The sequence below is a fragment of the Phoenix dactylifera genome, chromosome 1 (genome assembly GCF_051530095.1).
Source record: "Phoenix dactylifera cultivar Ajwa chromosome 1, Ajwa_hap1_PhDact_Kaust_v1.1, whole genome shotgun sequence".
Classification (NCBI taxonomy): Eukaryota; Viridiplantae; Streptophyta; class Magnoliopsida; order Arecales; family Arecaceae; genus Phoenix; species Phoenix dactylifera.
In genome coordinates, this window is record NC_143190.1 from 1,355,817 (window position 1) to 1,372,238 (window position 16,422).

A 16,422-nucleotide genomic window follows, 5' to 3' on the forward strand; every position below is an offset into this window, starting at 1 on the left:
GAACTTTCTTGCAGAGGTTGCCCACATGACTCAAGATATCTATATATTTAGGATAGGGTTCATTATAATATCCATTCTTCGAATTTCTCTGAATCGTCCATTTTTCTCTAATTGGCGTGCATTTGCCCTTGCACTTCGACAAATTTGTTTCCATGTTTTGAAATATTTAATTAAGTATTGTAAAATAGTTAGCATTGTCTCCATTGCTATTCCTTGAAGCTAAAAATCAAGAGAACATGAGAGCTTATTAATTAATTTCTACCAAGCAGACAAATCCATCATCAGTATTAAACTTCTTCTGAATCATTATTTTGGAGCAAACATTTAAAAACTTATTGGAGTTAAACATTCCTGCCTTGGAGGGTTTGAAGATTTTTTTTTTTTAATGAGAGTAATATTATAGACTTAGATATTTAGGAGCGAGTAATAGTGGAGTCACGCAGTAGAGTGGTGATGCTATTACTAAGGAGGTTGAAAAAATTCTCATGCAAGACCTATTGCAAACAAGTGCTGCAAATGTGGTGCGCCTAGTCATAATTCAAGTGCATGTCCTGCGGATGAGTCTGTACACCTAGCAGAATACAATGTTGAGATAGAACTATAGAAGGTGGTGAGAGTGATGAAGATGATTTAGGAAATGCAGAGACTGCCGAGGAAGGAAGGTGAACGAATTTCTTGTGTCACAAGAAGGTTGTTGTACACTTCTAAGCAGAAAAGTTGATGCAGGGGTATCAGATTTCTCATCCAAAGTGCTCTATTAATTAGAAGGTGTGCCAATTAATCATTGATGGTAGAAATTTTGAAAATATTATCTCTGAGTTGTTAGTCGACTCTTTGCAGTTGTTGATAGAACCACATCCTGAAACAACCAACTTGGATGGATTAAGAAAGGCCCTACATTCATGGTAACTGAAATTTGTCATGTCCCATTTTAGTTGAAAAATTTTATAAAGATGATGTTATCAGTGAGGCAGTTGATATGGATGCTTGTCATATTTTACTTGGGAGACCTTGGCAATATGATGTAGATAACTTTTTATATGGTGCAATAAAAGAATTGCTATTCTACCTAAAGGAAGTAAGGAAAGGACACCTAACACTTCTCAAGTGGAGGGGAAAACTTTCTTTCTAATACTAGTTGTGAGAATGAAATTGTAGGTGATGCTGAAGGAGTTGTTAATGCCTTGAGTCGAAGAGAAGCTTTGCTAGTGATATTGAGCAACGAGATGATGGTTTCGAGTGCCTAAAAGAGAGATATGAGGAGGACGAGAACTTTGGAGAAATTTGGAAGAAGCATCTAATGAAGTAGCCTACTAGTGATTCTCATGTTATGGATGGTTGTTTATTTAGAGGTAACCGCTTGTGCATTTCAAGGACATCTTTGTGAGAAAAAATTATTCGAGATCTACATGGAGGTGGACTTAGTGGGCACCTTGGAAGTGATAGGCTATGGCTTGAGTTGAGGAGAGATTTCATTAGCCTCGGCTAAAGAGAGGTGTAGAAAATCTTGTTAGCAAGAGTCCAATTTGACAAATAGCTAAGCGGCAGGTGCAGAATTAGGTTTGTTGTGAAGCATATTTGGGAAGACCTCGCTATGGATTTTGTGTTAAGACTTCTAAGAACACAAAGGGAAGCAGATTCAATGTTTGTTTTTGTTGATTGTTTCTCAAAAATGGCACACTTTATCCCTTGCAAAAGATCTTAGATGTTGTGCATGTGGCAAAGCTATTTTTTCAAGAGATTGTGTGATTGTTGTGTTCGAAAATCTATCACTTTAGATTATGATCCAAAATTTCTTGCTCATTTTTTGGATTACTTCATGAAGAAAGTTTGACACTTGTAACAACCCAGGACCTTACCCAAAAAGACTATTCATAATTCATTTTTTTGGATTTTTTAGTTTTATACATGTACCTAAGATCTTTCCAGCAAATGATTAATATAGGAACTAAACACACATCCACACGTCACATATTCTCTCAGTTTAAGCTCTGACATTCTCATCACACTAAGGGTTCAAATTCATTTAAATCCAATTACAAACACCGTGATTGGCCTATGGTCAGTCTCAATGAGCCAATGCTGCAGTGTTCTTTAGTCTATATGGGTCATGGGCCGGGTCCACTCTGACATTGTTTGTAATAGTCCAGGACCTCACCCTAAAGGGCTAGTCGGAAGGTGTTATTTGGATTCCTTAACTCCGTATAAGTATCCAAGATCTATCCAATAAATAACCGATGTGAGACTAAACGCACGCCTGCTACCCAAAATCTTTTCAACGAATAACCGATATGGGACTAAACACACGTCCGTATGGGTCCTTACGTACTCTTTTAGTTCAAGTCCTGACATCATCGTCAGACTAAGGGCCCAAATCTATTCAAATCTAATCAAATGCACTATGATCAACCCGTGGTCAGCCTCAATAAGCCTGTGTTCGCTAGTCCATATGGGTCATGGGTCGGATCCGTTCTAATACCATTTATAACAACCCAGGATCTCACCCAAAAAAATTAGACGGAAGGTATTATTTGGGTTTCCTTAATCTATATAAGTACTTAAGATCTACCCAACGAATAACCGATGTGAGACTAAATGCACGCCCGCACAATCCGAATTATAGTGGTATTGTGCATCCATGAATAAATGGACACACTGAGATATTGAATGGAACTTTGGAAAATTTAATTCATAGTTTTTGTAGAGAGAAGCTAAAGCAGGAGGATAATGCTCTTGCACAAGCTATGATTTTTTGTACAAAACTTTGAAGATAATTAATGATAATGCTTATATTGTGTATCTTTTTAGAGATATCATGATTTTGAAGACTTCCATTATTGCTTATCTATAAGAATACAATCCAATAGGCGAGTTGCTTTATTCTAAGCTTAACTCAAAGACGAGTTGTTTGCAAGTGGAGAGAATTGATGTAGAATATGAAAGTCAGGCATGACCTAATATGTAACAACTTATGACCTCACCCAAAATGGCTAGCTGGAAAGTATTATTTAAGTTTCTTAATCATGTATAAGTATCTAATTAGATCTACCTAGCGAATAACCGATGTAGAACTAAAAACTTGCCTGCACAAATCCTCACATAATTAGTAATTATCACTATGGTATATTTTCTTGCCTAATCTGTTGATTATCGCCATGTCATATTTTCTTGCCTAATTTAGTGATTATTTCTATGGCACATTTTCTTGCCAATATTAGCTAGATGTTATTTCTTTAATTAAGGGATCTTATTTTGGTCTTTGCTCTTTCCTTGTTCAGCAAGATTTTCTTATCCTAGGAGAATATCTCTAGATAAATACTTGTTGTGACCACTCAATTAATTGGGACTGTTCAGCATCAATAAAATTTTCCGCACTTTTGTTCTACGTCGCTGCCTAAGGGATGCATGCGCTTGCATTACATGCCAGTGATCTATTTTCATGCATTCATGGATGAGAACGGCACAAGGGGCACTACGATGAGTGAAAGATGAAGAGATGCTCGTGCATTTAATGGCTTTGAAAGATGATAGAACCATGCCACCGTCAACCTTAATTCAGAAACAAAAAGATGAAGTACTCTATTAGCATCTCTCTTTCCCTCCACTACATTATCCATATCTACTTGCTGAGAGAATTTTCAAATATTAAAACAAGAATCTTATCCATGTACTCCTAAAAATTTGTGAGGTGGTTATGTGTAAGAGGTGCCACAATCTATACGGCATCTATCTTATTCTCAATGCAGTCTACCTCAAAATGTACTCGTATTTGTACCCAGATCTTATGGAAAAGAGAAGCTGGGGTGGCGTGCTTTGCATGGCAACACTCTTTGTCACAACTTTATTCTTATGAAAGGAAGTTTACCAGAAAAAAGGAAATAGAAAAGATAAAAGAAAGCACTTTTATCTGATTTATATACGAGTCTGCTATCTACCAGAACAGGCCAAGTAGACTGCTTTCGTGAAGAAAACTCATGGACTACATGCTTGGCTAAAATGGACATTATATTTTGGTTTTCTTTAAGAATATAAAATATTACTTATCGACTTTAGTGTTTTCTACAGAAAGAAATATACAATTCATTGTTTAATATGTTAAAACTGGTCTTGGATTAATTAAAAAGATGAGTTTTTAAATATGGGTTAATGCTCTCTCTAACACCAGTTGCAAAGGATGGTGGGTTTAGAGTAAATCGATCCCCCGCTATCATTCCATATAGCAACGGTTGGTTGGTGTTATTTAATAGTTAGTCGCCAGTTCTCCCTAGGCAGAAGTAAACAGGTTGGCTCTTAATCCTGATGATGTCTTAGTAATAAGAACTAAACAAGATCTCTAAAGCCAAAGTCAATTACTCGGTTTTCTCTTTTGATCCTAAGAAAACAAGAATTCTTACTCAATTTGCGCATGCTTGCAACTCTTGAGAACTTGATGGAGGCTTCGAAGAAGGCTGAGATGATTAAGATAAGGGAATAGTTTTGTCCTCGATCCTCCTTTCCATTCGAGCAACTCAATTAAATTGTTTCATAAAGGTAGTTGGGTTTCCATAAGCGACTTAACAAATCATTCATGCATATGGTGCTAAGCACCACAAAAAGATGTTTGACCGTTAAAAGTATTGTACGATAATTTGTTATCTTTCAGAAGATTTATACTTTTTTTTTAGTTTATTTTGCACTGACATTCTTGCCCTTGTTCACAAGCCTTCAAGAGTTCGAATTGTGTCTTCCATGCAAAAGAATGATTGGTCTTTTTTTCATGGCATCGACTGTTGAATCGCATTTTGCATAGATCTAAAAGTACTTCGAACTTCTCTATTGAAATTTCTTATTAAGATGGGATTCTATTAATTGCAGACTAATTTTATTGTTTTATTACGTTATACGAGGTAAGTTGCTGTCTGAATAAATATTTAAGGAGCTCAAAATTAATTTGTAATTATATTGTTCATTTAGGTTCTATTATCTAAGTTATGTGGTATAGTGAGTATTGATATAGGTCTAGATTGGTTAATGAGCTCGATAATGGGGGGACCAATTAGCATGATATTATTTGGGTTAGGCCCCCACTTCACTCGTATATATATTTGTTCGATATGTAACCTAAGGGCATTTAGTTCATACATTCCTACAGAGGCATCTATCTCATTGATGAGACAGATATCAAGGAGGAAAGGGAAAGGAAGATCTATTCATTCTAGCGTTTTCTTCTTTCCAGAGGATCCCACCACAGCAATCATCAATAGATTTGCAGGAATCTCGAGCTATGCCTCGATCTTTTTTAGTTATATGTTATTTATGTTCTAATCTTGTGCAAAGCATCCATAAGAAATCTATATTTGGATCATCTATTTGCATAGATCTCAAAACAGATATGGAAGGATCCAGCGAGGGATCGGCACGAAAGCGCCATTACACTGCACGCACATGCATGTGGAAAAGTACAAAAGATGGACGGCAAGGTATTGCTGAAACCAAGCTATCCAAAGGAAAAGGTGACAAAGCAACTAATTAACACCGGCCGCCAGGCCCCAAATCGCTCTCAAATTGTATAGAATAGCATGGAAAGCTCCAAACCGAGCATTTAATTCGAAAAGCAACTGCAAAAAGTCGGGCCTTTTTGCTTTATCCGCCTATTCTCGACAGCCTCTTCCAGGCTCATCACAATGCCTATTTTCTCCCTTTCAGTTGCTGGACTGTTCCAAATATAAGGCTGTAATTTAGTGAAAACAAAGGGTGGTTGAGAAGTTCATTCTCTATATAAATCCATCTCCCTTCTCTTTTCCATGGACACCTTAGTTCATTCTCCTGCTAAGTTCATTCTGGTTTGATATGGAAGAAATGGCTGAAACTCAAATGGTTTCCTTCTTGCTTGAGGTGGATTCGGGTTCTCCTCGATCACCCAAGACTCCATATTCAGCCATTGTTCCTTCACGCATCGCTTGCTTCGCGAGGAGGCGTGCATGTGTGACCTTGGATACAATTTCTGAGGAAGATGGTTTGGATAAATTCGATTCGTCGCATCTTGCTCCCGCGAGGTCGTCGATGCTGCAACCGTTCTCATCCTCAGCATGTTCTCATGGCAACGAAGAAAGCTGGTCAAGATACAATTAGCGGTGCAATAAGCCTTCATGCTCATGTAGAATGGAATGCAATATTATGTACTTCTTTCGGTGATAATATCAGTGTAAGCACAAGCACCTGCAAAGTTTAAACTTGGAACCTCCTCCTTTATGGAGGATGAGTGCAACCTATGTGACTTTTCTGTTAATATCTGTGATTATAAAGTAATGTAAATATTGAGTGGAAGCAGAATTATGTGCTATTCCATTTTGTCCTTTTTTTTATTTTGGTTATTTTAGTAGAATGCTTATCAGCTTATCATGAATGGAGTATGTCGAAATTGATGGTAGGAATGTTTCTAGCTTTTTAGGCATTCGTTCTGTGTTTTTAAATTTTTAGAGATGACTGACACTGGTTATGTATGTCATCAAGAATTTGTTGGAAAAAAAAAACAGAGAGAGAGAGAGATGACTACTACTACTACAATCATTTTTTATGGATGAAGGTTTTCAATGATTGATGCTAGTAGTTGTCGAGAGTATTTTGTTCTAAAAACATTGGTAAAAAAAGAGGTACCTTCTCAAATGTTTTAAAGATATATATTTAGTTAAGTGTAACAGATTTTTGGCAAGAAGCAATAACAATCCTATTCTAAAGATTAGTCTCGCGGTTTGATAATCATAGATGATTTGCTGTGCGAGCTTTTTAACAGAAAAATGATTTATTCATATATTATATTTATACTTAACATGGGATAACGGAAGCCAACCAAACTAAAAAACTTCAAAATTAGGGCACCTCTATCTTAAGGGCTTGCTTTTAATGGTTTATTTTAGTTAAGGAGTTTGTGAGCTTTTATCTGCTATAACCATTTAGATTTTGGATGATGCACATAAGTTAGCAAAAATAGCTAAAAGGTAAAGCGAGAAATATGATATACACTGTTCAGAATGGATCCTTAATCTCTCTGTCATCACCGTTTGTAATGTGTAATAACATTTGACGGACCAATTCTCGACATATAATTTTAACTAACTAAATCTTAAACCCTTAAAAGTATCTACTTAATTAAAGACCATGGTAATTATACTTCAATTTAATTCGTCCAAAGAGAATTGAGGGTTGTCTTTTTGGTGCATGACCAAGGTTTTGGACCTAGGCAGTTATAGTGCAGGTGGTTTCCCTCCTTTTTATTTATTTATTTACTGGTTTGGTAGAAGGGAGGTTTTTGCTTCACCGACCAACTTTGTTAAATTTAGTAGAGCATGAGAAATTAATCGTGGGGAGGGTAGGACTTGAACCTAGCTCCTTAACAGCAGCCTCCAAATGCTTTACCAACTTCACCTCATCGACACCCTCATCAATTATAGATTTTCACTCAATGTTAGGACAAAAAGCTGATGTTAGGATACATTACATACTTGAATTTATGAAAGAATCCTCAAACATTGTGAATACCAAGGTGGATGTGAGATAAACAAGGAATAATGCAGCAAGGAATGAACATCTCATAATAGGTACAAGGTTTTCCTATTGAAATGTGAAAATAGAGTACAAGAAAGCCCAAGCAAGGAGATCATTGGATTCGTATTCAAGAACATGGCACGATGTCTATAATTATCCAAGGAGAACAGAGGTGATGTTCATACAGGGTATTTGAAGTGCAGGACATGATCTGAAACATGGTAGGACACAGATGTGGTGCGGAACTGGAATTCAAAGGTTTTTTTTTCTTTGGATGGAATTTATAGCATCAAAGTTACCATACCAACAAGACCCACACAAACAAATTGCTCATCTGATTTTAACTGATGCTAAGAAATTCAGAAGAGTGAACTGACAGGTATAGAAGCTAATATAACTGTTTCATATACAGGCACAATATAATAGACATCGCCTGTGTTGGTTTTAAATTTAAAACAGATCACTGTATAAGGGGGGGAACAAAACCCACATTATTTCATATATAACTCAGAGAGTTCACATCATCCACAACTTTGACACAATTAATTATTTTGCTCATCCTGCATCAATAATAGCTTTGACCAAACACCAGTACACAACACCCAATTATTAGATTATATTGCTTTGTAGCGCATAATGCACTTCACATGCTCGAAATACAAGAAAAAGATAAGTTGCCAGCCATTTTCTCAAGTAGTCCATGGAATGCTGAGGGAACTGTGTACTGAAGCTGAAAAAAGAGGAATCACATGCGAGAGATGAGCAAGGGAATGGAGGCTGCTTCCATTTCTTTTCCCATGATTGGGGAGAATGTATCCAAGTCCCCATAATTTTCGAGAACACGCATTTGACACTCCTCTGCAGCCAACTGCCCGGTGGAGAAGGCACCATGGACAGTTCCAGAATATTTCAAGCTTGTGGCTTCTCCAGCGAAGAAGAGGTTGTCGACAGGATTCCGTAGTCTCTCATACAACTCATGCGGCTTTCCCACTGCATCATAACTGTAGGAGCCAAGAGAATTCACATCCGATGCCCAACGAGACACCAAATATCGAATCTGAACATAAAAAAAAAGGAAGAGAGAAATAGACATCTCAGTTTCACCATCCAACATATAGATATATGTATATATAGTTATCATAACATGAGTTGGTTAATAAGGAAAATGTGTTCTTTAGCTTCGATGAATCGTGTAGTCATGCATTAATAATCTGCACCATAATTCACGAATATCAAGTTTAGTCTAACAAATTCACCTATTGAACGGAATTAAGTATTCTAACCAGAAAGTTACATTTATCAAATATATCTCAGCATTTCCTATTCCCTTTTTTTGGATTTTTTCCCCCTCAAAACCAACAAAAAAAATCATATTATTAATAATATTTCATACATTTCTTATGTTTAATATCATACAGGTGGCCAATTAATTAAACAGTCCAAAAGAAATCATAATAGGCATCACTATCAGTGTCTTATAAGAATATCTTTTTCATTAAAAAAAAGGACAAGCAGTAAATACCGGCTTAGATGCATCTGGGAGGATCTGTTTCAGTTGCCCAAAGGCAAAATTAGCAGCAGCTTCATCAGACAACTTTTCAATATCGAGGGCAAGCCGACCGGAAGGCATGTAAACAAGGACTTGATGGCCTGTTGCCTTGTGAAGATTAAGGAAATAACTGCAACTGTAAGAAGTGGATGACACCACACCAAGGTACTCTACGTTTGGCCAGAAAACTTTGTCAAAGAGCAGAACAATCTTGTTCTCAACTCCAACAGCAAGATTCTTTATTGCTTCTTCTTTCCAATCTGGAAGCCTTGGTTCAAACTTAATGAAATTAGCTTTCAGAACCCCTAGGGGTATGGTGATGACAGCAGCATCTGCAACAAATGTTTTGCCATTCTCAACACTGACTTCCACTCCCATATTTCTCCGAACTATTTTTGTAACCCTGGAAGAAGAATTGGGATGAGAAAAGATATAAAGAGGCATTTGGTTCTTTAGTTCAGAATGTTTGCACATACCGGTGATTGAGATGAATATCCAGGCCTCTTGCAAGGGTATTAATAACAGGGCGGTAACCTCGGACCATAATACCATGCCCACCAGGGAGCAAGACTTCCTGCATTCGATGTAGTGAATGAGATTAGAAGAGATGCAGCTGATGAAAGAACCATCAAATGAAGTAACAGAGCTTCTATTTATTTATATTTTGATGATCAATCATTATCAATTTTGCAAGAACTTTTTCTAAACAAGAGAATAAACATTAGCCAAACTACTAAAATAAGTGACAACTTTTTCAGCATTGCAGCGAACAAAATGGACTTGCCTCGTTCCAGTATTTCATGGAGATGTTATCTGCATCTGCGGCAAACCAACCTTCCATTCGGCATAAAAACCATCGAAACACCTTACCAGCTAGTCCTTCTTGTCTGCAAGCATGAAAATTCTATGATATGAAAAATTAAAGTTCCAAATAATATAAGTCAGAAATTTTGTTGTATTGTAAGGTACAGGCATTATATTAATGAAACCTCAAATCTGGACATCTCTTCAGAACAATTTCTATTGCTTCAGCTAGAGACATGTCTTCATCATATTCCTGCCTCAACTTTTCTGTCTGCAGACTGAAACGCACTTAGCAACTACCCACAAAAACAAAAGTACATAAAAATAGAACAAGTTAGGAGACTTGCCTCTTTCAGCATACGCTCAGAAACCTGGCTGACTTTTTGAACAAGTTCCCGAGGGATTTGATGTCCATCTGTATCAAAGAGTGCATAGCTGCAAAAAGATGGCAATGAAGCATTAGGAAAGAAAGTGAGCATTGAATAAGATATTGGCTAAGAAAAGCACTTTAGATCAGAGAAAATGCAACGTTACCTTTCAAAATCATGATCCAGCAATACAGTGTTATCATCACTGGTGCGGTATAGCGGAAGCCCCAGTCTTCCTACCAAAGGTGCCAAGGGATTTTCTTTGCAGACACCATGCAACCTTATGCATGAAGAACAACATGGAACACATCAATTTAATCATCTAAGGAGGCCTACATGTTAAAGAGTAGACTGAATATGGTGTGTGATGAAGCGCAGGGTTATAGAAAAATTAGGAGTATACCAGGAAGCTCCCATGTCAATAGGAAATCCAAATCTGTAGTCAGTCCAAACTCGACCACCAATTGTATCTCGTGATTCTAACAAAACAACCTGAGGTTTTATATGATAGTCAGATAATTAAATACAGAAGAAAGATTAGAATGAGAATCCTATGTATGAATGAATTTGAACAACGCCCACTTTACCTGAATGGATGCATTTTGAAGTGCACGAGCTGCTGCAAGGCCAGCAAAGCCAGCTCCTATGACAATGGCAGAAGGAGAACAAGAATGCCTTGTCCCATCACCAGAGTAATAGAAGGCTGCATAATTAGATATATAAAATCATCATACATTCTTGCAGACCATTGCATTGCTAGGACTTCAAGGGGAATGAATATAAAGCTCAAGCCATCAACTTTTCAACATCAGCATATGCTTGTACATTATCAACCATTCTCAAACTGTAACAACCTAGGACCACATCTAAAAAAGCTAGCTAAAAGATTATATTTGAGTTCCTTGGTCTCATATAAGTACCCAAGATCTACCCAGTGCATAGAGACTAAACACACGCCCATACGGCCCTCACATATTCTCCTTGTTTAAAGATCCAAATCCATTCAATTCCAATCAAAAGTATTACAAATTTAATCACAAATACCACGATCAGCTTATAGTTAGCTCAAATGGACCCATGCTGCAAAGTCTCCTAGCCCATAGGTCAGGTTTGCTCTAATACCATTTGTAACAACAAAAGATCATACCCAAGAAAGCTAGCCGGAATGTATTATTTGAACTCCTTAGGCCCGTATAAGAACCCAAGATCTACTTAATGCATAATCGATGTGGGGCTAAACACATGCCTGCACGTCCTCACAGACATGCAGCTAAAACAGAATATGTGGCGAGCTATTCCACTCCCTTACAAAATAAAAAATCATCAGACTCATCTCATACCACCACAAAATCAGCCTCATTATGCATGGAGACTACTTAAAGATTAAAAGAAGTAAAGCGCCATGACACTTTGTGGACATTATGCAGTAAAATATTAATAATGGGCCGAAGGACAAATGCATAATTATCAAGTATAACCATAAAAAGGAAGATAATGTAAATTAGGGATGGAAAGATCAAATGTTTTAGGCCCTAAAGTTTATGAACTGCAAGAACCCAAGAACAGAGGCTGCCACAAGTTAAACATACCACCACTTGAAACTTATGGTAATCATCAAGCTCCCTTTTAGGTTTAGGATTAGTGGAAGTCCAGAAATAAAAAATGAATAAAAAAGAAGGAAACAAATGCCAGACAACGTCAGCTGTGCTGAATGCTGACAATTTCTTTATTTATACTGGCAATTAACTAGTACGGTAATCACAATTCCACCATCTTGACCTATATAAATTCAAAGTTAACATTAGTAGAAAAACATATGGGTATGTCCTCCTTATCAAGATGAGTGTTAAAGGTGTATTTGGTTGCAAGGAAATCCATGAAAAAATAAAAGAAAATTTTTTCTGAAAAAATAGTTATACCCTTGCCAAATTTATCAATTTCTAATAAAATAACATAATGGAAAACTCTACTTTTTTTAAAAAATAAGCATGTTTCCAAACAATTTTTCTTGCAATCAAACTTACCCTAAATATATTTCACTCAAAAAACATATCCTAAACGTATGTCCATGAATCTATGATAAATATGAATACACACCCACCAATATCTTTCCCTTCCATTTATAGGCCCACTGTATTAATAGATATCAATGCCTACGTTATATATTTCTTTATAAGTTCCATTTCTTTATAAGTTCCATTCATATATATACATAATGTCAGTTTATGCAAATAGAATAGCACACACATACATGCACTACATAATCGTAATGTCATTCTTAGACAAATGAAATGCCCCAACAGTACAATTATATGAGAGATTCTACATACAGAAGAATGCTACATATCTATGATGGAAGAAAGGAGCCTGTTGTGGGAATAAAGGGGCCTGGACTTAGTCCCACATCGACTAAATAGCGGAGAGGTCTCTTCCTTAAATGGAAGGGGGCTACCTCTTTCCCTTCAGAGGCGCCTTTTGCGGGGCAAAACCGTGCGTTGGAAAAAGATCATGAAACCCCCTTCAAAGCGGACAATACCTCTGGGGAAAAGCAGTCGCTTCCGCTGTTTAGACCGGTGGGGGCGAGGTCGGAGGACAGCAGATCCTCCCGTAGCGCTAGATGCGCAGGTCGGAGGACGGCAGATCCCCCTGTAGCGCTGGACGCGCGGGTCGGAGGCCGACCTCCCTTGACCTCATCAGAGCCCACCACTAACAGTAAACAACTATGCAACACTTGGGCCTGGAGACATTATTTTTGGGTCTGGAGTATGGGTCATATGCTAACATCAGCATACTTAGATGAATGGGTACCCACTGTGAAAGAATTTAATGAAATGACATCATATAGTTAAATAGTTTTAGCATAAAGAGTCCTATCTCTTTTTCTTTGTAATCTTGACTTGATTCAGTGTTACATAGTCCTGGGAATAGTAACTCTAGCTGTAGGGAAGCAACTTGGCCTACTTGGTTGGTCCCAAACCTCTAGCTCTGGCAACCAAACACGTGTGATGCATGTTTAAAAGAAGAGAGAGTGAGGGAGGCTGTCCAATTTATTGAGAAATTTATTAGGGAGTCTAAACAATTTGGGAGTCAAATTAAAGAAGGAATAGAGAGTGCATTTAGGTGAGAAAGTAGTGGAATAATATAAGCACATTTTTTGTAAAATAAATAGGAGGAGAATTCTTGCTTAAAAATTGATACAGGGAATCAAGAAAGAACGCTTTCTAATTTTGAAATTAGTCATTTTTGTATATAGTATAGACAATTTTAGGTTGGATGGAGCTGCTCAAGCATTTAATCCAATAATATATCACATAAATTCCGGTCGATATTTTGCCAATCCAAGATAGCCCAAATATTAAATATCATGGTCCCAACCAATATCTTAGCTTTCCATACTATATTTACAGAATCTAGGACCTTATATGATGGCTTGATTGTTGATAAAGATTTCGACCAAGATTTTCGGATATGTTTTATTACAGCTTTAAACAAATATTTTCTAATGACCAAGTACATAAAAGAAAAGGTGCTGAAATAGCATCGATATTAATTTTTACTAAATTCTCATATTTCCGAGATCTTAGCTCGAGTTATATAAGGCAAAATCTTGGAATATCTCAGCACTTTCCTTGGATTCAAGACCTTTGATGGAGCATCCTTTAAAGGATATATCTGCTATTTATTACAGGGCACAATTACTATTTCCTAAGAAAATAGGTGCAATTTAGATAAAAACAGTGCATATCACATCAAATGAGAAGCCCCACGATATCAGCTAACAACTAAAGTAGATGTCCTCCGAGGAAAAAAAAGATTAAAAATTTTAAAAATAAATAAATATTTAACAATATTTAACAAACAGAAAAAAATGAAAAGAAAAAAAAAAACTCAAATGAATGGCAATTTGTCATGACAAAATTTATATAAAAACTTTTTAAAAATGACCCCAAAGTGGAAACTAAAAAGAAAAGGAGTCAGTCACCTTTCTTTGGGGAAACTTGTCTACGGCTCTCCATATCGGTGATCTCCGTTCCAACGGCGACTCGAATTCAAGATGGACGGCGGAAGTCGAGGGGAGTATTTGAGAATAAAAATCAAAAAGGAGGCGTTGAAGTGATTCGAGCAACCCAGCCTCGCAATCCAGCTCATGCGGCTTCGGGAGCAAGAAAATACAAGCTTTAATCCGAAACCTCGCCGGAAAACGGCGGATTAGAGAAGGGTCTCCAGCGAGTTTCCGGCAAACTCGACGACGGGTGAAGACGAATCCGGTGAGCTCTCTGCTCGCTAATTGGTGATCCATTTATAGCCATTTTGCCGTTGGGGTGGGTTCCGGTCATTCTGCCGGTGAGGTTACCTCCCTAAACACCTGCCATTTTTGGGCGCGACTTTTGAATATTTGGTTCCGTTTATTACGCAGAAAACTTTATGCGGGGATGACGATCGTCGTCCGTGCTGCCGATAAGAATCATCTGCACCGTCCATTCGGGAGCCGAATGCTGCGGGTCCTGAGACAGGCTGCACGATTCGATTCCTATAATGGACGGTCGAGATTTGGTAGGTAGTAAAATCGGAAGACATGGACGCCAGTTGTCCTCCGGGGACCCCACCGGAAGTCGTAACCGTTGGATGGTTGAGAGTTACACGTGGATGTAGACTGACCGCTAGATGAAAAGATTCAGTATTGCGGCTTGACACCTGCAGCACGCACACTTTGCCGAGGTGATACGGCAATCAGGAGGGTTTAGTATAGGGTGACCATCTCATGATCAAGGTGATGTAGATGGAGGTGATAAGATCACCGTATTTGGTTGCATCACGGTGATTCTACGTGGCGGTGATCTTAATCACCTCCACTCCTCAAATCACCGCCCACCTCGATGATAGAATATTTATCCTTGAGGTCGAAAATCCAAGATCACCCTAGAGTGGTGATCTTGGGTTGAAAGTTACGGACAAAAATACACCTCAATTTAGTAGAAAAATTGATATATCAATATATCATCAATATATTATATCATTGTTATATATATATATAATATTATGTTGATATTATATATTATATTAATAATATATATTATATTATAATATATTACTAATCATATTATTATCATATTATTATTGAAGGATAATTTTAAATTATTGTAGAAATATATTATTATATTTTATATTTATATAATGAAAATACTTAATATATTACTCCTATTATCTTATTTTTCTAATCAAAATAATTATTAATATTTAAAAAATTATTATAAATATAAATAAAAAAATATTAATTCTATAATGAAAAATAACATATTTTTATAAAATTAATAATTTATAGGAGTAATAAGTATATTTTTTATCGAATATATTAATAATTAATATATTGATAAATATATTAATATTTTATTATAATATATTTTATATGATTAATAAATATATGATAAGGGCTACTAAAAGTAGAATATGTGACAAAACTATGGAGCTATTATAGAAATTAGCATATTGACTTACATTTTTGATTCATGAGAATTAAAAACATAAAAAATCCATTTAAGATATATCAGGGATTTTTGTGGTATTATGTGGCCAGTAATCTTGGATCTCAGTACCATACCAAACAAGTTACCTATGAATACCCAGTGTTTTTTAATCACTAGACCATGGCCTACCAAACATATTGATCTTAGATTATTGAAGATTAAATCATCCCAGCATTTGGATCACCGGAGATTTTAGATCACCGTGGTGATCCTGTTGGAGTTACCAAATGCCCCCTACATGGAGTGAATTGCCGGTGGCAGAGTCTGCAGTTAAGTCCTACCAATCAACGATTTCTACATGGACTCCGGCCTTCTCTCTGCATGAGGGACAAAACAAGAACAAAAGAGATGAAGTTATATATATTTAGAGGGAGAGAGAGAGAGAAGAGGGAAAACTCTGGAAAGCCAGATGTTTTCTTAACCAATGGCAAGATATGTGTTAAATAATAATTTTATTTTGATTGATATTTATATTATCAATTCAATAGATCTGATATCATGATTGTTATTGTCTCGAGTGATATTAAATCAGTATATTCTATGATATCGACAATATTTGCAGATTTTTTGGTTATTTTTTTCTAAAAAATATCTTGAATAACTTATTAATGATTTCTTTCAAATTCTAGATTTCAGATTTAGTTTCTTTACA

The 16,422-nt window shown here is 36.6% G+C and overlaps 1 protein-coding gene across 2 annotated transcripts; it reads right to left on the reverse strand.

Annotated features, from left to right (window-relative positions):
• Window positions 1-7,994: 7,994 nt before the first annotated feature.
• LOC103703721 (polyamine oxidase 3) lies at window positions 7,995-14,515 on the reverse strand. 2 transcript variants are annotated; one of them, XM_008786667.6, is made up of 10 exons: window positions 14,228-14,515; window positions 10,833-10,948; window positions 10,649-10,737; window positions 10,412-10,525; window positions 10,225-10,312; window positions 10,063-10,148; window positions 9,858-9,960; window positions 9,550-9,647; window positions 9,047-9,476; window positions 7,995-8,581 (listed from the first exon to the last, which is right to left on the reverse strand). In XM_008786667.6, exons 1-10 carry the CDS (start codon window positions 14,259-14,261, stop codon window positions 8,270-8,272), a joined length of 1,470 nt encoding a protein of 489 aa, XP_008784889.4. In that variant the 5' UTR covers window positions 14,262-14,515; the 3' UTR covers window positions 7,995-8,269. The 2 variants fall into 2 exon arrangements, with proteins under 2 accessions (XP_008784889.4, XP_088572395.2); XM_088716269.2 differs by having other exon boundaries at window positions 8,133-8,581; window positions 9,550-9,643; window positions 9,854-9,960; window positions 14,228-14,410.
• Between the last annotated feature and the right edge of the window lie 1,907 nt (window positions 14,516-16,422).

Bases quoted from the DNA above. Each gene is read 5' to 3' on its own strand.
- LOC103703721 (XM_008786667.6), bottom strand. From the start codon at position 14,261: ATGGAGAGCCGTAGACAAGTTTCCCCAAAGAAAG. The intron at 9,648-9,857 runs GCAAGTCCATTT...CATCGAATGCAG, and splicing joins CCATGAAATACTGGAACGAG to GAAGTCTTGCTCCCTGGTGG. The intron at 8,582-9,046 runs GTATTTACTGCT...TTTTATGTTCAG, and splicing joins TCCCAGATGCATCTAAGCCG to ATTCGATATTTGGTGTCTCG.